General features: G+C 45.1%; 1 protein-coding gene across 2 annotated transcripts in view; it reads right to left on the reverse strand.

Moving 5' to 3' along the window:
* Window positions 1-2,734: 2,734 nt before the first annotated feature.
* LOC149456143 (NACHT, LRR and PYD domains-containing protein 3-like) overlaps window positions 2,735-22,261 on the reverse strand; it is a 90,742-nt gene continuing 71,215 nt past the window's right edge. Inside the window, exons 8-10 of one of the 2 annotated variants that reach the window (XM_089685383.1) lie at window positions 16,727-16,906; window positions 3,310-3,389; window positions 2,735-3,203 (exon numbers count right to left, since the gene is read on the reverse strand). In XM_089685383.1, the coding sequence (XP_089541509.1) occupies window positions 3,184-3,203; window positions 3,310-3,389; window positions 16,727-16,906 (280 nt within the window). In that variant the 3' untranslated portion in view covers window positions 2,735-3,183. The remainder of the gene's footprint in view (window positions 3,204-3,309; window positions 3,390-16,726; window positions 16,907-22,261) is intronic. The other variant, XM_089685384.1, reaches the window with a different exon arrangement.

The raw sequence follows: 22,261 nt of genomic DNA on the forward strand, positions 1-22,261 counted from the left end.
AGTAAATTCGGGCCAAAGTGTCAGAAAAGGCTTGGTCTTCAGGTGGTTAGAAGAGTGAGTGATGTGTGGCATAAACTTCTAATTCTGGGCATAAAATGCCCCCACCCCCCAAAATGATCCCTTTATGGAAAGTAGACACCCCAAACTATTTGCTGGGAGGCATGTTGAATCAATAGAAGAATTTATTTTTTTACCACAAATTTTTGGAAAATAAATTTTTTTTTTCTACACAAAATTGTCACTTAAATTATTATTATTATACAGTATTTATAAAGCGCCAACAGTTTTCTCAGCGCTGTACATTACAATGGGAGAAAATACATGAGACAGTACAGTAACAATACAATAAAATACACAAGGGGTTCGAGGGCCCTGCTCCTTGGAGCTTACAATCTAGGAGGGAGGGGATAGTGGTACAGGAGGAAATGGCTGTGGGGGGTGGAGTGGTAGGAAGAGTGGAGGAGATCGGCAATTAGCAGAGGGCGGGGTAGGCTTCCCTGAAGAGATGGGTTTTCAGGATGCGCCTAAAGGTGAGGAGGGTCGGTAACAGTCTGATGGATTGGGGTAGTAAGTTCCAGAGGATGGGGGAAGCCCTGGAGAGGGCTTTTAGTGTGTAAAAGGTAGAGATACCTTTACCTGGATATTTTGTTTTGTGAAAAAATTGGTATGCGGTGGTAGGAACTTTCATAAAATGAGGAATATTTATTGTTAGTAAGCAGTGAGCTATTCTCAGGTAGGTGAAGTATTCAGTTGCGGGTAGATTACATTTATCGTGGAGAGTCTGGAACGATTCCAAATTGTGATTTGTGTAGAGATCTTTTATGTCGGTTAGGCCAGATTTTTCCCATTGTAATAGAGTTAGGGATGGAGTGATGAGGTGTAGTATATTGATTGGGGTGGGTATGTGTTTGGTATTTTCAAAATTAGTAGTTATAAGGTTGTACCAGGCTTGGAGAAAGGCTTGGATACAAGGGTGTTTAAGTAGGTATTTGGTTTGGGGTATTTGCGGTGTGAAGAGTATGTTTTGAGGTAAGAGTGGAAGCAATGGGAGTGTTTCCATGCTAGACCATAATTTTTCTTTTGTTGTTTTGTTGGGTGCAACCAAAAGTATATTTGGTCAAGAAGAGTCGCATTGTAGAGCAATACAGTTGCAAGACAAAGTATGTGAACCCCTTGGGATTACATGGAGTTTTGCATGAATTTGGCATAAAATGTGCTCTGAACGTCATCTAAGTCACAACAATAGAAGAACACCGTCTGCTGAACATAATACTACAAAACATTAGATGTTGCCATGGTTTAATTGCACATAACATGTAAACATTCACAGTGCAGGGAGGAAAAAGTATGTGAGGGCCTAGCTTAATGACTTCTCCCATAGCTAATTGGAGCCAGGAGTGAGCCAACCTTGACTCCAATCAGTGTGATGATATTGGATGTGTTGCTGACAGCTGTCCTGCCCTTAAAAAACACACACACCTGTTTTGGGTTTCCTGGTTTCAAGAAGCACTGTCTGATGTGAACCATGCCTCGCAGAAAAGAGCTCTCAGAAGACCTACCATCAAGAATTGTTGACTTGCATGAAGCTGGAAAGGGTTACAAAAGTATCTCCAAAAGCCTTGATGTTCATGTGTCCACGGTAAGACAGACTATCTACAAATGGAGAAAGTTTAGCACTGTTGCTACTCTCCCTAGGCGTGGTCGTCCTGTAAAAATGACTGCAAGAGCACAGCGCAGAATGCTGCATGAGGTAAAGAAGAATCCCAGAGTGTCAGCTAAAGACCTACAGAAATCTCTGGCACATGCTAACATTTTTGTTGACACATCTACAATAAGGAAAACATTAAACAAGAATGGAGTACATGGGAGGACACCACGGAGGAAGCCATTGCTGTCCAAAAAGAATATTGCAGCACGTTTGAAGTTTGCAAAAGAGCACCTGGATGTTCCACAGCACTACTGGCAGAATATACTGTGGACAGATGAAACCAAGATTGAGTTGTTTGGGAAGAACACACAACACTATGTGTGGAGAAAAAAAGGCACAGCACACCAACATCAAAACCTCATCCCCACTGTGAAACATGGCGGAGGGAGCATCATGGTTTGGGGCTGCTTTGCTGCCTCAGGGCCCGGACGGATTGTTGTCATTGATGGGAAAATGAATTCCAGAGTTTATCAAGACATTTTGCAGGAAAACGTATGACCATCTGTCCGCCAACTGAAGCTCCGCAGAGGACGGGTGATGCAACAGGACAATGACCCAAAGCATACAAGTAATTCAACAAAACAATGGCTGCAACAGCACAGAATAAGCCTTCTGGAGTGGCCCAGTCAGAGTCCTGACCTCAACCCGATTGAAATGCTGTGGCATGACCTTAAGAGAGCGATTCACACCAGACATCCCAAGAATATTGCTACACTGAAACAGTTTTGTGAAGAGGAGTGGTCCAAAATGACTCCAGATCGTTGTGCAGGTCTGATCTGCAACTACAGGAAACGTTTGGTTGAGGTTAATGCTGCCAAAGGAGGGTCAACCAGTTATTAAGTCCAAAGGTTCACATACTTTTTCCTCCCTGCACTGTGAATGTTTACATGTTATGTGCAATTAAACCATGGCAACATCTAATGTTTGTGTAGTGTTATGTTCAGCAGACTGTGTTCTTCTATTGCTGTGACTTAGATGGCGTTCAGAGCACATTTTATGCCCAATTCATGCAAAACTCCACGTAATCCCAAGGGATTCACATACTTTTTCTTGCAACTGTATATCATTTAAATGACATCTTTGTGTAAAAGTAAAAAAAAATTTTTTTGTCATTTTCAGTATTTTTGCCACTTAGTCTCTGAAGGTAACCTCTGTCCTTGTGGTGCGGACTCTCCTTTCCACCCATTGTTTCTTTATATGTTATGGAGAGCGCCCCCCACTGTTCTCCCCACACTGTCACCGTGTGTTCAGTGTCTTCTTCTTGTGTAGAAGGAATCTTCATGTCATGAACAGGAATTTCCCAGCGTGCTGGTTTCACCAGTGGTGGCGGTTTTAGTGGTAAGATCTAAAAATCCCATTTTTATTTTGTAGTAATGGATACATTGAGGAGTAACAATACAATACAAAATGGAGGAATGGGAGGAAGGACAGATCCCCGCTCAGATCATTCTGGAATAACGGTCAGTAGATATCAGTCAGAAGTACCGTGAAAGATCTAAATGTGAAGAAAAGGAAAATGATGAATAATCAGTGCCATGAACAGGAGAATCTGATATAATTCCATTCTGGACATTCTCTTCATATCAGGATCCGTGTATTACCTATAGAGGATGGGAGGACTTCCCACAGACCATTTTCTAATCTTCTTCTGTGTATAGATACATTCCATCCTTCATCCTCTCTATGAAGAATACAATGAGAGTGTTAGAGGAGGAAATGTTGCTGTGATGATGGAAAAGGGGGAGCTGGTGCTGAGCTCTGGAAGAAATGATGGACATTTTTATACACACTAATGGGAAGTATTCTTCTGTCTTCCTGGAAATGTGTGCGATGTGTAATGTACAAATCTGCAGCCGTACAATGTACATCAGTGGTCTCCTATGCTGGGAGGAGATCTGACGTAGATTGGATGTAGATGGTGGGATGTGGGATCTCATCTCTTCATAACTGACCCCAGTATGCAAATACACCAAACCATCCCCTCTGTCCTCACACTTTAGGGGTTTGATAAGTGTCCCCCATGTATAGGGCCCCACCACCTTCTAAACTACCCACCTAATACTGAGGGGCCCTAACCATGGCAGGGGCCCACACACTCAGGGCCGTCCAACCATTGGGATATCCGACTGTACGCCTGGTGTGCTGGGCTGTCATGTGTACAGGCTGAGAACACATCTGATTGGCTCAGTTATACTGACACATTGGATAGACAGCGGGGGATGGGGGGATTTTTAATGAAAGTCAAGTTCTTTTTTTCTTTAAAGGTAAAACCTTGTGGAAGATTGTAGGCCCTGACTAAGATTATTAGTGGTGGATCTGATATTCCTTATCCACCCAATAGACTACCTCAAGAGTTGTTTCTGGCCAGCTCAGTGGATTGCTGTAGGAAAGTCCTGGATTCTTTCTTGGATACACAGAATATAACTGGATATAACATTTATAGGAAAGTTGATCCCAGGAATGTCCAATTGCCTCTCGGGGGATCAGGAAGGATTTTTTCCCAGCAGTAGCAAATTGGATCATGCTTTGCTGTTTTGTTTTGCCTTCCTCTGGATCAACTGTGGGTATAAGATTATAACTTTTTTTCTATGGTTGAACTGGATAAACCTTTGTCTTTTTTCAGCCAGACTAACTATGTAACCCATCTGTAATGATACAACTTGGAATGAGGAAGAAATTCTCCATCATCTGGGAAATCTGTGACTGGCACAGAAAATCTCAATCATCTCTCATTATCTGTATGACTCCAGAGACCTCCAATGGGTTCTACAGAAATGTTGGAACTGTTCTGGGCTCACAGAATGAAACAGGAAGGCCTGAACTCATCTCTACATGGACATGCTGGAAGCCATTTTGTTCTGTATATTCTATTTCATGGTTTCTGAACACAGATTCTAAGAACATTCCAAGGTGGTTACAGCTTACAGTTGCAAGACAAAGTATGTGAACCCCTTGGGATTACGTGGAGTTTTGCATGAATTGGGCATAAAATGTGCTCTGAACGTCATCTAAGTCACAACAATAGAAGAACACAGTCTGCTGAACATAATACTACACAAACATTAGATGTTGCCATGGTTTAATTGCACATAACATGTAAACATTCACAGTGCAGGGAGGAAAAAGTATGTGAGGCCCTAGCTTAATGACTTCTCCCAGAGCTAATTGGAGCCAGGAGTGAGCCAACCTTGACTCCAATCAGTGTGATGATATTGGATGTGTTGCTGACAGCTGTCCTGCCCTTAAAAAACACACACCTGTTTTGGGTTTCCTGGTTTCAAGAAGCACTGTCTGATGTGAACCATGCCTCGCAGAAAAGAGCTCTCAGAAGACCTACCATCAAGAATTGTTGACTTGCATGAAGCTGGAGATAGGGTTACAAAAGTATCTCCAAAAGCCTTGATGTTCATGTGTCCACGGTAAGACAGACTGTCTACAAATGGAGAAAGTTTAGCGCTGTTGCTACTCTCCCTAGGCATGGTCGTCCTGTAAAAATGACTGCAAGAGCACAGCGCAGAATGCTGCATGAGGTAAAGAAGAATCCCAGAGTGTCAGCTAAAGACCTACAGAAATCTCTGGCACATGCTAACATTTTTGTTGACACATCTACAATAAGGAAAACATTAAACAAGAATGGAGTACATGGGAGGACACCACGGAGGAAGCCATTGCTGTCCAAAAAGAATATTGCAGCACGTTTGAAGTTTGCAAAAGAGCACCTGGATGTTCCACAGCACTACTGGCAGAATATACTGTGGACAGATGAAACCAAGATTGAGTTGTTTGGGAAGAACACACAACACTATGTGTGGAGAAAAAAAGGCACAGCACACCAACATCAAAACCTCATCCCCACTGTGAAACATGGCGGAGGGAGCATCATGGTTTGGGGCTGCTTTGCTGCCTCAGGGCCCGGACGGATTGTTGTCATTGATGGGAAAATGAATTCCAGAGTTTATCAAGACATTTTGCAGGAAAACGTATGACCATCTGTCCGCCAACTGAAGCTCCGCAGAGGACGGGTGATGCAACAGGACAATGACCCAAAGCATACAAGTCATTCAACAAAACAATGGCTGCAACAGCACAGAATAAGCCTTCTGGAGTGGCCCAGTCAGAGTCCTGACCTCAACCCGATTGAAATGCTGTGGCATGACCTTAAGAGAGCGATTCACACCAGACATCCCAAGAATATTGCTACACTGAAACAGTTTTGTGAAGAGGAGTGGTCCAAAATGACTCCAGATCGTTGTGCAGGTCTGATCTGCAACTACAGGAAACGTTTGGTTGAGGTTAATGCTGCCAAAGGAGGGTCAACCAGTTATTAAGTCCAAAGGTTCACATACTTTTTCCTCCCTGCACTGTGAATGTTTACATGTTATGTGCAATTAAACCATGGCAACATCTAATGTTTGTGTAGTGTTATGTTCAGCAGACTGTGTTCTTCTATTGCTGTGACTTAGATGGCGTTCAGAGCACATTTTATGCCCAATTCATGCAAAACTCCACGTAATCCCAAGGGATTCACATACTTTTTCTTGCAACTGTATGTTCCCAGGTTATAAATCTGGGGGAGGTATGGTGGGATCAGACAGCTACGAGAAGACTAGACATGATACCAAGTGGTAAGGTGAATGGATGAGTCCATGTGTAGATTGAACAAAGGACAAAGAACTGTTCACAATTATTTTTTTTACATGAACCTCAGGAAGAAGAGTGCATAATAAGCATTACATTGTATGTGGTGTTATCAGGGCCACTGTTAGAAATCATGGGGTTCCGTGCGACCTACCGGACAGGGCCCCCAAGAATATGGATATGTCAGGAAAGTAAGAGGGGGGTTACACAAACATTTCCACGCGGAGGAAGAGGAGAAGTGTTTATTTAACCACCTAAGCCCCCAGGCCTTTTCTCCCTAAATCCCCTTGAGTAGCAGAATTTTATTTTATTAGCATTTGCAGTCTTCCCAGCAATAGTACAGCATATGATGTTGTGTTGAGTAAATAGATACCAAACTTGCCAAGATGAAATATTGTGCACATCTGGTAAATGGCGACAAAGTACCGTACCTAAAATTGTCCATAGGGGGCGCTTTAATAGCCTTTTACCAGTTTACAGTTAGGCAGGAGGTCTGGTGCCAGAATTATTGTTTTTTCAGGGTTCAAAATTTATAGTCCTGAGCTACTAGCCAGGACTTAAGAGTTACTTGCCACCAGTTGCCCCACCCAACCCCTAACCTGCTCCACCCCTAATTCCACCCCTAAACACGCCCTTGGAAATTATCTCATGAAATGGCACTGCTAAAATGTTTTATGCAGAATGAAGAAAGGGAAGGAAGAAAAAAAGGAAAAGGAAGAAAGGGAGGGGAAAAATGGAGGGAGGGGTGGAAAAAAGGGAGGAAGGGGTGGAAGAAAAGGAGAAAGGGGTGAAAGAAAGGGAGGGGTGGAAGGAAAGAAGGCAGAGAGGGAGGGAGGGGAGGAAGCAAGGGTGAAAGGAAGGAAGGATGGGAGTAGTGGAAGGAAGGAAGGAAGGAAGAAGGAGAGAAAGGTGGGTGGGTGAGTGGCAGGAATTAACAAAGGGACAGGTGGAAGGGAGGGCTGGAAGGAAGGGAGGTGTCACGGAGCTGGTCCTTCCTTCCCCATCCTCCAGGTTTGCTGGCTGCCACCCCCCACTCCTCAGCAGCCCCTCACTCTTCTGTCCCATCCATACTGGGACTTCTAATCCCTGACACAGGCAGCCCTCAGCAGCCCCTCACCCCCCTGGCTTGCAGTATGACCTCCTGCTGAAGGAATCCATAAACAGGCCATCTCCTCCCTTCCCCCTCATGCACAAATTCCTGGGCTCCCTGCACAGGGCCCGTTGCCATGGTAACCCGACAGGAAGTATCAGGTTACCAGCTCAATACTTAAGAGAGAGCAGGAAAACCTCTGTGTGTTCTCCTGGCTGCGTGTGTGAGGGAAGGCTGTGCTGAGTGCCAGCTCCTCTCATCAGACCATCCCCCAACCATCCCCCGTCCTCCTCCTCATCTCCTGGACTGTCTGTGCTGCCTGGGATCCCTGCACTGTGGAGGAATCTTCTGCTGTCCCGTGAACCTGCCTGGATCTTTCCCCTGCCTGGACTTAACCCTTCCCTGTCTGGAGCCTCCTGTGTGGACTAACCCTGTGGATTACCATACCCCTGTTGTTCCATATTGCCTTCCAGAGAACTGTACTGTGTTGCTGTGTCTGGTGTGGATCTGTGGACTAAAGGAACTGTTGTCTGTGCCCCAAAAACCTCCCCAATAAAAGCACGTTGGGTTCCGTGCAATCTGTCTCTGTGTGCTCTCTGGTTCTCTTGACAGAAGGGGTGGAAGAAGAAAGAAAAGAAAAAAAAAAAAGAAAGAAAACAAGGAAGAAAGAAAAGGAGGGGTGGGTGGAAGGAAGAAAGGAGTGGAAGGAAGAAATTGGTGGGTGGAAGGAAGAAATTGGTGGGTGGAAGGAAGGAAGAGAGTGATGGAAGGAAGGAAGGGGTGGAAGGATTGGAGGGAAAGGAGGGGTGGGTGGAAGGAAGGAAAGGGTGGGTGGAAGGAAGGGGTTGGTGGAATTGGAGGGAGGGAAGGGGTGGGTGGAAGGGAGGGGTGGGTGAAGAAAAAAGAAAAGAAAAAAAAGAAAGAGAAAGGAAGGAAGAAAGGAAGGGGTGGGTGGAAGGAAGAAAAGGGTGAAAGGAAGAAAGGGAAGGAAGGAAGAAAGGGGTGGGTAGAAATGGTGGAAGGGAGGGGTGGAAGGAAGGATTGGATGGAAGGGAGGAGTGGGTGGATATAGAAGGAAGGGGTTGGTGGAAGGAAGGAAGGGAGGGAAGGTGGGTGGAAGGAAGAAAGTAAGGGGTGGGTGAGTGGGTGGGAGCGATGGAAGGAAGGGAGTGGTGGAAGGATTAGAGGGAAAGGAGGGATGGGTGAAGGAAGGAAAGGGTGGGTGGAAGGAAGGAAGGGAGGGTTGGGTGGAAGGAAGGGATGGGTGGAAGAAAAGAAGGGAGGGGTGGAAGGAAGGGAGGGAGGGAAGGGGTGGGTGGAAGGAAGGAAGCGAGGAGTGGGTGGGTGGAAGGAAGGAAGGAAGAGAGGGAGGAAGGGAGGGGTTGAAGGAAGGTAGGTCGGTCGGACGCACATGACTCAGATTCATCAGAGCTGTCAGCTGCTTTGTGTTCAATTTCCCACCCACACCTCCTCTGAAGCTGCACGGACTGGAGTGCGGGCGGGCACAGGGGGAGGGAGAGCAGATCCAGCCTCTCTCTCCTTCTTCAATGAGGCAGCTGGAAGCCGCAGGGAGGGAGAGGAGGAAAAGCGGCTTCCTGCGGCTTCATTTATAGCCATACAGGAGATTGCTGCAACAGATCATACCTGATTGTTCCAATTCTTTCCTGCATCCCCCCTGCTGTGTGCTCCTCAGTGCCAAACCCCTCCCCCTATCCACCACACCAATAGGAGACTGGGCACTGAGGAGCACACAGAGGGGGGTCCAGGAAAAAAACAAAATGATCAGGTATAATCTGTGCAGCGGTGAAAAGCAGCGATCTCCTGTATGTATTTCAATGAAGCAACTGGAAGCCGAACCTCCTCCTCTTCCTCCTGAGGCTTTCAGCCATACAGGAGATTGCTGCTTGTCACCGCCCTCAACTGCCGCTCCTCCCACACACCACTAGTCCCGGCGCTGCTCACCCCCACCTTAATTTCACTTGCCCATTGCGAGCAGGCAAGTGGAAATTTTGAGGGCTGGCTTTTTTATGGAATTTTTTTAGTTGAACTTTATTGCTATCACAGGTGATGAATGACATCCCTTGTGATAGATGGGTCAGTGACAGGTCTTCTTTATGGAGAGATATGGGGTCTACTAGACCCTTGACCCCTTCCCTGCCCTCTAAGGCACCTGATCATACACAGATTGGTTTAATTGGCTGCTTTCCTGGCCGGTACCAGCCAGGTAAACACAGAATTAAACCCACACAGACACCCCCTAAAGTGAGCGGACATCAATGACACCATAGAATCCATAATGGTGACTAGAACTTTCATTTTCCTCAGATAACTTGTACTCACCTTATATCTCCAGCTAAGTTGTTTAGTCCGATAACAATTATGATCTCCTTCTTCAATGAAGCATCTGAAAGCCGCAGGGAGGGAGAGGAGACGCGGCTTTCAGCTGCTTCATTGATAGACATACAGGAGATTGCTGCTTGTCATTGCTGCACAGAATTGACATAATCCTTGTAGCTTATGGCTTCATTCATCACAGAGGGGAGGGAGAAACGGATGTTCCTTCCCCCCCCACTCTGTATGCTGCCAACTCATCCGAGTACAGCAGGACAGCCTGGGAAAACAGGATCGGACTGTGGGTCAACAGAACAGTGGTGATAATTTTAGCACCACAAAATCATCAGGGCCATGGCATATACTATTCCCCCTCCAATGCATTGAGTATATGTGGGAGCATTCAGGGATGGTAAAAATTCACAGCTGAGCTGCACATTTTTTTCATACCCCTAAACACATGATTGGTCAGATTGCGTCTGCTTGTCCATTTTTCAGTTGGACCCTCCATTCACCTCTATGGAGTGGCAGATGTAAAGGGACTTGTGTCTGTTTACACCCGCTTACCTCCAATCTGGTCCAGTCAGCGAAAAAAAAGGAAAGGGGATCCGTCCTCCTCCATCAAATTGGAGGGCAGTCGGGTGTAAATGACCAGTGGAGTCCATTTACACACAATCGCCCATAGAGCAGAGCATGCTCTGTCTGTGTCTACCTGCTTGCAGAGCGACTGTATAACTTACGATGGTAAACATCTCGGGGGGGAACCATCCCTACCTGGACAACACAATGATTACTGCTGGTGGCCATATAGCTGCTAGCAATAATCACATGTAAAATCCCACAGGCTGGAGTACACAAGCCATTCAACCATTGACTTGGGTACAATCAGCCTGCCCATACATGGTTCAAATCTCGGCTGGTCCCCGCTGAACTGGCCGAGATCTGAACCATCTGTGGCCAGCTTATATTTCACTGTCCTTCCTTCAATGATCATCATCATTATCACCATGATGATCATACAGTACAGTTGCTGGGGCTCCTGTACCTGTTCTGTGTGACCGCCATCATGATAATCATACGGTACAGTTGCTGGGTCTTTTGTACCTGTCTTGTGCGCGTGTGACTGCCATCACAATGATCATACAGTACAGTTGCTGGGGCACATGTACCTGTACTGTGTGAGTGTGACTGCCATCATGATGATCATATAGTACAGTTGCTGGGGCTCCTGTACCTGTCCTGTGTGAGTGTGACTGCCATCATGATAATCATACAGTACAGTTGCTGGGGATCCTGTATTTTCCCTGTGTGAGTGTGACTGCCATCATGATGATCATACAGTACAGTTGCTGGGGGCCCTGTACCTGTCCTGTGACTTCTGCCAGAGGCTCAGAGCCCGCCATCTCTCTGAGGAGTTGATGTGAAGAAATTATAACTGCAGTATAAATTATTTCAGTTCAAGCTTCTGGAGAAATTATATTTTAAATATCCCTGAAACGGATTTGGCTTCTAGTCAATGGTTAGCTGGATATATACTGTATATATATATATATATATATATATATATACACACACAGTATCTCCCAGAAGTGAGTCCCCCCTCCCCCGGACTGTATACAATGTATATATATACACACAGTATCTCCCAGAAGTGAGTCCACCCCCTACATTTGTGTAAATATTTGATTCTCTCTTTTCATGTGACAACACTGAAGAAATGACACTTTGCTACAATGTGACGTAGTCAGTGTACAGCTTGTATAACATGGAAATTTGCTGTCCCCTCAAAGTAACTCAACACTCCGCCATTAATGTCTAAACCTCTGGCAACAAAAGTGAGTCCACCCCTAAGTGACAAGGTCCAAATTGGGTCCCATTAGCCATTTTCCCTCCCCGATGTCATGTGACTCGTTAGTGTTACAAGGTCTCAGGTGTGAATGGGGAGCGGGTGGGTTACATTTTGTGTTATCGCTTTCACTCTCATACTGGTCACTGGAAGTTCAACATGGCAGCTCATCGTAGTATATTGTGTGTAATATATATATTGTGACAGTATGAACGGCAAGGTGATGGATGGATGATATGTGTCACCTCGCATGATGTCATACTGTGAAGTGTAAGGTGGAGTCCACTCCGGATTTTCGGGGCCACAATGGCAGAGGTGGTTCCGGACCGGATTTTGTGCTCCACTGATGACCACCAACAGGCGGTATAAAAAAGGCAGGGCTGGAGCAAAGAGTCGCTCGTGGCCTGGGACTCAGAGAGCTATTCTGAGAGAGCTGTGTGTGTACTATACCTACAAGGAAAGGTTTGCGTTTGTTTTTGTTTTGGGTGACGGGGAGAAGCCCTTCACCTCTGAGTGAGGAAAGTTTCATGTTTAGTTAGTGCCTGGATGGCAAGGGTTTGTTTTGCTGTTTTGTTTGTTTTGACATTTTTGCAAACCTGTAAATAAAGCTGACAACCAGTCAGATTTTAAGAAAGCCTGCTGTGCGGTCTACCCTTTTTCCCAGGGAAAGTGATCGCCCACCTGAGCTAACCCCACAATATATATATATATTTATATATTACACCCAATATATATAGTGAAGATACTGAAACACATACTGTTCATTCTGGGACAGGCCAATGACAAAACCACTTTACACATCAAAAGAACTCTTTGCTATGTTAATTTTATGCAGGTCTCCTGGTATTTGGGGAATAGCCTGTTTATCTAATTAGACATTCCAAAGGGTACATTGTATGCAGTATGTGATTTGACCATACAAGAAGTATTTATTGATGGTAATTAGACTGGATGGCCTATTATATGGTGAAAGGATGACTTGATTACCTGGTAAATACTATATTGACCTCAATTGTTATTTACAGTAATGATAAGTGAAGTCTTTTCATGTAAGATCAAACGTGTTTTGTCAGCCAATCAGAAATCCCTCCAGTAAACTATTTCAAGGGAAGTTATTTTGGCTGGGAGAGGAGCTTCTTCCTGTCATTAATATGGGAGCACAGATATAGATCATTGTCACGATCGCAAGATCACCGCCACCAACATGCGACGATCCCACAATCACTGCCACCAATATGTCACAATTGCGGCGTCAGACCCCAGACCTTCTCACCCAAACTTGTGACCGAAGGACTAGCCAATCTAAAACAGCGTAACAATGCCACACCCAGCTGCACCCTGCACAACGATTTTCCAGATAACGGACCACAATCGATGTACTGGCAGCCTGGGCGATTGTTACTGGGTCAGGTTAATTATGCAATTAACCCTTCCCACTGCCACCACCTCCTTTTTGTACAGAGAAAGAGGAAACTCGGCGTTATTAGCTATAACACTGTAATGATTGAGATAATCATCAGTATAAAACGGTCCGCAGGCCGGTTATACAGAGGTCTAAACAAACAGTAGCGTTCTCTTTAGAGGCAGGGATTCCTAAATTGCAATACAGAGCTATAGAAACATTTCAACACTTTCAGAAAGAAAGATTTATTACTAAAAGGTCAAACAGGTGCAATAAAAATATTTACAGAAAAAAGATGTAACTAAGATATATATATATATATATATATATATATATATACATATACAAAGAACCATAGCACAGCAAAGAGATATCAGAGAGAGGTGAAAGGGTTAAAGTACTTGCCAAAGTCCTGGGTTAGCAGATCCAAGTTTCAGAGCATAAGGGTGCTTTGATCTCCCTATGTTAAGATGGTCAATGGGAGAATTCTTCAACTCTCTTCTCTTAGGCTTGACAGCCTGCTTTGTAGTCCCCAGCAGGGGGTTGCTCTGCAGTCAAGGACCAACCTCCGCTTAGGGCGTGGAGAGATGAGTGGATGCCTCAACTAGAGCAAAAATCTCCCATAACTCATATTTGGCCTATAACTTTTCATCTGCACAAGTGACATCCCACCTGCGGGTAGATTATTGTGCAGACAAGTCTGAGGATTGATTAGATATGAATTATGAAAGTGTACACTGAATGGTTCGCAAGATCTATTATTCTGCTTTCCTGTGTGTCCGAGACAAGGCGAGTGACCCATCAAACTGTTCGCCTGCTCATCGTCCATCTGATGATATGTCCGGTTTTTATGTAAGTCTCTCATATTCCAAGATATGAGACATAGGGGAAAAATGGTTTTAACCGCAGTTATCTGATTCTGTCACCTACGCTGAGTTAGGTTTTATGAGGTTGGAATCTCTCTCAACTCAGGAGAAAGCTTGCTTTACTCTTCCGAGGTGTGAAATGGTACAGCTTTCCGAGACAGCTAGGTACCTAGCTCAGAGATGCCTTGGCCTGCCAGTGACCCAAAACCAACACACACACGCTGGCCAAATGTATCCTCTCAGAGAGGGAGGGGGAGGGAGTGAGGGGAGAAAATGGATACTCTTAAAATGGAGTCTGCGTCCTTCACTGTGTGTTGCGCACGTTTGCGACAATCATAGCTCACATTATTGCATGCATCGAAGCTACCTAGGTGCATATTATAGATTGGACATATGTTGGACGGTGTAGTATCTCTATGCTTGATATGAAGTGTCTTGAATGGGACTTTGAGGGTTCTTGTTCCTTGTAACATTTAGTTTAAGTATTCAGCTGGATTTCTGTCATCTGTAACAAATATCTTTATCCAAATAAATGCATCTCTCTGGAAAAGAACTGTTAGTTACTGCGGGAAAAGCAAATTTATATATACACTGGTCATCTGGAGAAGGGCTGGATTTCTGTCTTATGAACTATCTTATGAAAAGATTTAAATCTCTCTCTGGAAAAGAACTGTTGTACTCATAATATGATAAGACAACACTCATGGCAAAGAACTCTCTGAAGATTTGAAAAAAAGAATTGTTGCTCTACATAAAGATGGCCTAGGCTATAAGAAGATTTCCAAGACCCTGAAACTGAGCTGCAGCATGGTGGCCAAGACCACACAGCGGTTTAGCAGGACAGGTTCCATTGAGAACAGGCCTCACCATGGTCCACCAAAGAAGTTGAGTGCACGTGCTGAGCATCATATCCAGAGGTTGTCTTTGGGAAATAGACGTATGAGTGCTGCCAGCATTGCTGCAGAGGTTGAAGGGGGGGTCAGCCTGTCAGTGCTCAGACCATACACTGCACATTGCATCAAATTGGTCTGCATGGCTGTCATCCCAGAAGGAAGTCTCTTCTAAGGATGATGCACAAGAAAGCCCGCAAACAGTTTGCTGAAGACAAGCAGACTAAGGACATGGATTACTGGAACCATCTCCTGTGGTCTGATGACACCAACATCAACTGATTTGGTTCAGATGGTGTCAAGCATGTGTGGTGACAACCAGGTGTTGAGTACAAAGACAAGTGTGTCTTGCCTACAGTCAAGCATGGTGGTGGCAGTGTCATGGTCTGGGGCTGCATGAATGCTGCACAGTTCATTGAGGGCACCATGAATGCCAACATGTACTGTGACATACTGAAGCAGAGCATGATCCCCTCCCTTCAGAGACTGGGCCGCAGGGCAGTATTCCAACATAACGACCCCAAACACACCTCCAAGACCACCACTGCCTTGCTAAAGAAGCTGAGGGTAAAGGTGATGGACTGGCCAAGCATGTCTCCAGACCTAAACCCTATTGAGCATCTGTGGGGCATCCTCAAATGGAAGGTGGAGGAGCGCAAGGTCTCTAACATCCACCAGCTCCGTGATGTCATCATGAAGGAGTGGAAGAGGACTCCAGTGGCACCCTGTGAAGCTCTGGTGACCTCCATGCCCAAGAGGGTTAAGGCAGTGCTGGAAAATAATGGCGTCCACACAAAATATTGACACTTTCATCCAATTTGGACCTTATCACTTAGGGGGGTGCTCACTTTTGTTGCCAGCGGTTTAGACATTAATGGCGGTGTGTTGAGTTATTTTGAGGGGACAGCAAATTTCCATGTTATACAAGCTGTACACTGACTAAGTCACATTGTAGCAAAGTGTCATTTCTTCAGTGTTGTCGCATGAAAAGATAGAATCAAAGATTGACACTAATGTGAGGGGTGGACTCACTTTTGGGAGATACTGTATGACAAGGTAGACAACTTAGTGTAAGAACTGATCCTGACCTCACATAGATTCTAAGCTGATTGGATTGGCCAGTGTATGGTATTCCTAATCAAGTCATGCCAAGGTACTCGTTGAGCTTTGAATATCTGGTTGTAGAGAGATCATGGGGATGATTGGCATAGCCGTTGTCACATGTTGCAGCGTAGGGAACAAACAATAACTGACACTTCCAGACACTTGGTTCTAATCCTTCGATATTTGGAAGTCATTGCTGGTTTGAATTTCTAACCATTATATTGGATTAGATCATCGTACTGTTACTCTGAATTGATTATTATTTATCATCACCTATTATATTTCATTATCATTTTGCACTGATTGTTATTATTAGTAAATATATATTTTTACACATTATTGTTTCTTATTTTGTCTTCAAATTAGCGCAAATAAAGACCTCGGATATCAGTTGATTTATGAAGATTAGTAGGGAATTTCCTTCATTCCAGATCCCGCCTGTTTTCAAAAATTGTATACAGATTATTTTCTCAGAGCTAAAATTCTACAGAAATTGTAGAGAATGTTTGTCACCCCGTCCTTCCATTTCCATCACAGTGCAGCCCGGGTGTCAGGAGACCTCCCAACAACATCCCCCTTCCATCATCTCATCACCATCCAATGTGGTCTACATTTTACTATTCACATTCTAAGGCTTAGTGGGGTGTATTTGCTAAAGCTGGATCACTCAGAATCTCGTTCACTTCTGCGAGGGAACCAATCAGCTGACCACTTTTATTGCTAAAGCTTCATTGGACAAGCTGAGGTGAGAAGCTGATTGGCTGCCATGCACAGCTACACCAGTTTCTGAGGGAACCAGCTTTAGTAAATCCCCCCAGTATGTGTGTTCCCCCCAATAGAACAGATCTTACTGTCCATCCACAGTGAAGCCGGCATTCCGGAGGATCTCGCAAAAACAACGACAAATCACTTCTGAGTAGAACGTCTCCTCCTCATCCAATGTCACCTCCAGTCTGGTCAGAGTTCGGTTTGTGGAGATCACGGAGCAGAGATCATCACAGCACCATAATGTCACACCACACCATAATATTCTGGTGGGAGAAGCAGGAAAGAGAGGTGAGATGTTCTCCAGTGACGGGCAGAAGTAGACACATTCCAATGGATAATCAGTGGGCGGGGTCTTAGAAGATGAAATGTTGGCCCATTTGGATGGATGATCTCATGGAATATTGGTTGGACCTCCCCTGTGAGATGGAGGGGAGTTGTCACCCACCTGAGAAGTCTTAGTGTGGATGGACACATTGCAGCGTACGTGGTGATGCACACATTGGAGGGGGAATGGCTCCATATAGATTCCCTGCGGCACATAGATGGGAACTGGCCACATAGGAAATAATGGGACTTCTACTTGACCTGCGTCTCCATGCAGCAAAATCCATGAGGATTGCTAGATGCACTGACAAGCAATGATAATATGCCGGCATATCGAGGGATCAATTGGGCAGCCCACCCTCGGGCGGAGCCAAGTGATGTCATTTCCTGCCTGGAACTGACACAGGAAGTGGTGCTGGTGAGCGATATCTCCTGCCCAACCAGGTGCTTGATAGGCGGACATATTATTGCTTGTCAGAGCATCTATTGTAAATAAAGAGACAATTGTTTTGATGAAAGTACTTCAGTATTGGGGACATTTGTGTTTTGTTTGGCGTTCTCTATCCAGCCAATCAGGAGGCAGCAGATCCCTTAAAGGGAACCCACCCTGGTGACAGCTGGTCTTATGGGGAGTTCCCCGGGCCCATTGAGCCCCCAGAGGGGGGAGAAGCACAGAACCGGGGTTGTGGTATTACCAGCCAGACGCAGCACTGGTGCTTTGGTATCAATGACCTGTATATAGTTCTGTGTTCTTTATATAAAGTGTATTAATACCAATTTATATGCAGCAAAATAGGTTCATTTGCAGCACTGGGGTTGTGGCATCAATTACCTGAAAATAGTTCTTGTTTCTTACACACAGCGTAATAGTCATGTGTTAGTTTGTAACTGGTGTTTGCAGCACTGGATTTGGGGTACTACTGGCTAGTGACAGCACCGGGGATTTGGGATCAATGACCTGTATAAAGTTGTCTGTTTTCTGCATAAAGTGTATTGATATCAATTCATTTGGCTGCAACACATTTGCCAGCACTGAGGTTGTGGTAGTAGCAGCCATATAGTGTATGTAGCATTTGCTTTGTATTCTAATGTTTGTTGTGTCATTATTATGTGGAAGCATCGGGATCAGGCGCTTGGCTGGTTGTACATTACACAGCCGTATAGTAACACTGGGGTTGTGGGAACACTTTCCTCTGGTCACAAGTAGCTTGTCTGTGCAATATCCGCGTGCTGAGCGTATCATGTAGTTATATGGTGGCAGAGAGGCTCTCCTGCACAGGATCACATACCTAGTACATGATCCATGCACCCGCCCCCACCACTGGGCTTTGATTCTTCACAGAACATGCCAATCACCGGGTCCCGGCCAATGATTGACTGCCAGGACTCGGTGATGGGCTCTGTGAATGTAAACAACACAGAGCTGTGATCACTGACAGGGGATCTACAGTTGTGTCCAAAATTATTCAACCCCCAATGCTGTAAAGGGGTTTAGGGACTATAGTGTACATTTGGAATTGTATTCAGAATCAAATCCTACAAGGACGTTGTAACTACCCAAATGCAACTAAAATGACATCAATTGTTTATGTAATACAGTAGTAAATGGTTCTTATGTGGTTTCTTCATTGCCACAATTATTCAACCCCTTAAAGACTACCACTCTGAAGAACAGAGGTTCATACAGGTGCTTTCCATCAGGTATTGAAAACACCTGTGGATGTCACCGAGCAGCAATCAAGCATAATAAGCACCAATTAGGCAGCTTTAAAATGACTGTGATACTCAGCTCCTTCTAGACATTTACTGGTGTGGTTACAAACATGGTGAAGGCAAGAGAATGGTCCAGGAAGACAAGAGAAGAGGTGATTTCTCTTCACAGGAAGGGCAATGGCTATAAGAAGATTGCAAAGATGTTAAACATACCAAGAGACACCTTAGGAAGCATCATTCGCAAATTCAAGGCAAAGGGCACTGTTGAAACGCTACCTGGTCGTGGCAGAAAGAAGATGCTGACTTCGACTGCTGTGCGCTACCTGAAGCGTAGAGTGGAGAGAAGTCCCCGTGTGACTGCTGAGGAACTGAGAAAAGATTTGTCAGATGTGGGTACAGAAGTTTCAGCCCAGACAATAAGACGCACACTGCGTAATGAAGGCCTCCGTGCCAGAACTCCCAGGCGTACCCCCTTGCTGTCTCCAAAGAATAAGAAGAGTCGACTGCAGTATGCCAAAAGCCATGTGGACAAACCACAAAAGTTGTGGGATAGTGTTCTGTGGACTGATGAAACAAAATTAGAACTGTTTGGGCCCATGGATCAACGCTATGTTTGGAGGAGGAAGAACAAGGCCTATGATGAAAAGAACACCTTGCCTACTGTGAAGCATGGTGGAGGGTCAATCATGCTTTGGGGCTGTTTTGCTTCTGCAGGTACAGGGAAGCTTCAGCGTGTGCAAGGTACCATGAATTCTCTTCAGTACCAGGAGATATTGGATGGAAACGTGATGCAGTCCGTCACACACCTGAGGCTTGGGAGACGTTGGACCTTTCAACAGGACAATGATCCCAAGCATACCTCCAAGTCCACTAGAGCATGGTTGCAGAGGAAAGGCTGGAACATTTTGGAGTGGCCATCGCAGTCACCAGACTTAAATCCGATTGAGAACCTCTGGTGGGACTTAAAGAAAGCAGTTGCAGTGCGCAAGCCTAAGAATGTGACTGAACTGGAGGCCTTTGCCCATGAAGAATGGGCGAAGATACCCGTAGATCGCTGCAAGACACTTGTGTCAAGCTATGCTTCACGTTTAAAAGCTGTTATAACTGTAAAAGGATGCTGTACTAAGTACTAAGATTGAATGTCACTTGGGGGTTGAATAAAACTGATAATGCTGTGAGCACAGAAAAGACATTTGTGGTTATTTCATTATAACTGTTATGTTATATTTGTCTGACCTACAAGTGCCTCTTTAATGTAAATGTAAGCAAGATGACTGAATGATCAAAAGCAATGTCAAACTGGCCAAAACACTCAATTTCAGTGGGGGTTGAATAATTTTGGACACAACTGTATGTGCTAAGCAGGGAATGAAAACAAGCAGATCCTCAGTAAAAGCAGCACACAGTCCACACATCAACGCCTGCTAGGCACACATTAACCCCTTGATTGCCCTAGATGTCATTAGTACAGTGACAGTTCATATTGTTAGCACTGATCACTGGAATCATGTCACTGGTAATGTAAGTGGCAGTTAGTTCCCCCAGCAGCAGATTAGTGTCAGATTGCCCGCCGCACTATCCCAGTCCCGTTATAAGACGCTGATCACCGCCATAAGTTGTATTTACAAATAAATAAATAAATAAATATTCCAGTATATATCCCATAGTTTTTAAACGCTATAATTTTCCCACAAACCAATCATATACACCGGGTGAGTAACCACGCCCCCATGTTATCTGTTATTCAAGAATGACATTCACCCAATGACAGGTCGACATGGGAGTGGGGTCACCTGGTGATGTAACTGGGTAACCCCCGACCCCATGCTTACCGATCAGTCAGCTGTGTTTCTGGTGGGCAGCTTTTTTTTAATCGTGCGGGTCGGATTATTTTTTGTTTATCTCTTTTTATCAAAGACTTAAACTAGGTTTGTGTTTTTACTTAATTTTTGACACTTTTTTGGTAAATGAGTAGGGTTACTATGGACCCCATACTCATTCACATGAGGTTGCTGGGATCTGGGAGCCCCCTTTAAAGGGGGCTTCCAGATTCCTATAAGCCCCCCACCTGCAGATCCCCACAGCCATTAGGCAAGAATTGTGGGGAAGAGGTCCTTGTCCCCATCAACAAGCTGCTTTGAGAGGAAGTCCCCTTGCCAAAAAGTACCCTCTGGTTGAGGGCATGTGGCCTGGTATGGTTTGGGGGGGTGCTCACTCTTCCCCCTTCAGTGGGACCCTGCAGGGAATTGAACCCGAGCAGAGTCACTCATCCCTACTAGTCAGTACACATCTGATGTTCTAAGTTCTACAAACAAGAAACATTGGTCTGGTAGATGGATAGATCTGGACGTGTTTTATTGGATAAGAAATGTCATCACTCAGTCTCTATGGGCCAAATAAACTTCATTGTGTTTTATATCATCCAAACAACAATCCACCTCAACAGACATAAAGTCTGATCTCTGATAGTCAGTGGAGGGTGGAATGGAGGAAAGCCAATAACAGCCAGTGACCTGAAGGACTATGATGGCGTCTCCCAGTGTAACCTGCCGAGAAGTCTGTCTTTGTATAACTGTCATCTAGGGAACGTGTCTGGATCCCTCACAAAGGATTTATCCCAAAATCCAGTAGAATATGAGATCATTTATAGTAGAATTCCCCCCTCATCTCCTGGATCTCGGAGTCCCTCACATAGAATATTTATATCAGAGTCCTGCAGAATATGATATTATTATTATATAGGATTTATATGGCGCCAACAGTTTGCTCAGCAATTACATTATGGTGGGAGACAATACAGTAACAATACAGTTCAATACAAGAGGGATAGGAGGGCCTGATCCTTGGAGCTTACAATCTAAGAGGGAGGGGCTAGTGGTACAAAAGGTAGTATCTGTGGGGGATGGACTGGTAGGAGGAGTAGAAGATTCAATTATTAGCTGAGGGCAGGATAGGCTTCCCTGAAGAGATAGGTTTTCAGAGATCGCCTAAAAGTGAGCAGAGTAGGCCATAGTCTGATAAATTGGGGTAGAGAGTTCCAGAGGTTTGGCAAAGCTCTGGAGAAGTCCTGGAGACAAGCATGGGAGAAGGAGACAAGAGCGCTAGAGAGCAGGAGGTCATGCGAGGAGCGGAGAGGACAGTTTGGGTGATATTTAGAGACAAGATTGGTGATGTAATTTGGGGCAGAGTTTTATATGACTTTAAATGTTATTGTTAATGTTTTGAATTTTATCCATTGGGCAACGGGAAGCCAGTGGAGGGATTGGCAGAGAGGGGTGGAGGACACTGAATGGAGGCCAGTGGAGGGATTGGCAGAGAGGGGTGGAGGACACTGAATGGAGGCCAGTGTAGGGATTGGCAGAAAGGGGTGGAGGACACTGAGTGGAAGCCAGTGGATGGATTGGTAGGTAGGAGGGAGGACACTGAATAGATGCCAGTGAAGGGATTGGCAGAGAATGGTGGAGGACACTGAGTGGAGGCCAGTGGAGGGATTGGCAGAGAGGGATGAAGGACACTGAGTGGAGGTCAGTGGAGGGATTGGCAAAGAGGGGTGGAGGACACTGAGTGGAGGCCAGTGGAGG

Source organism: Staurois parvus, unplaced genomic scaffold, assembly GCF_062004578.1.
Source record: "Staurois parvus isolate SC_StPar_1 unplaced genomic scaffold, SC_StPar_1.0 ptg000374l, whole genome shotgun sequence".
Taxonomy (NCBI): Eukaryota; Metazoa; Chordata; class Amphibia; order Anura; family Ranidae; genus Staurois; species Staurois parvus.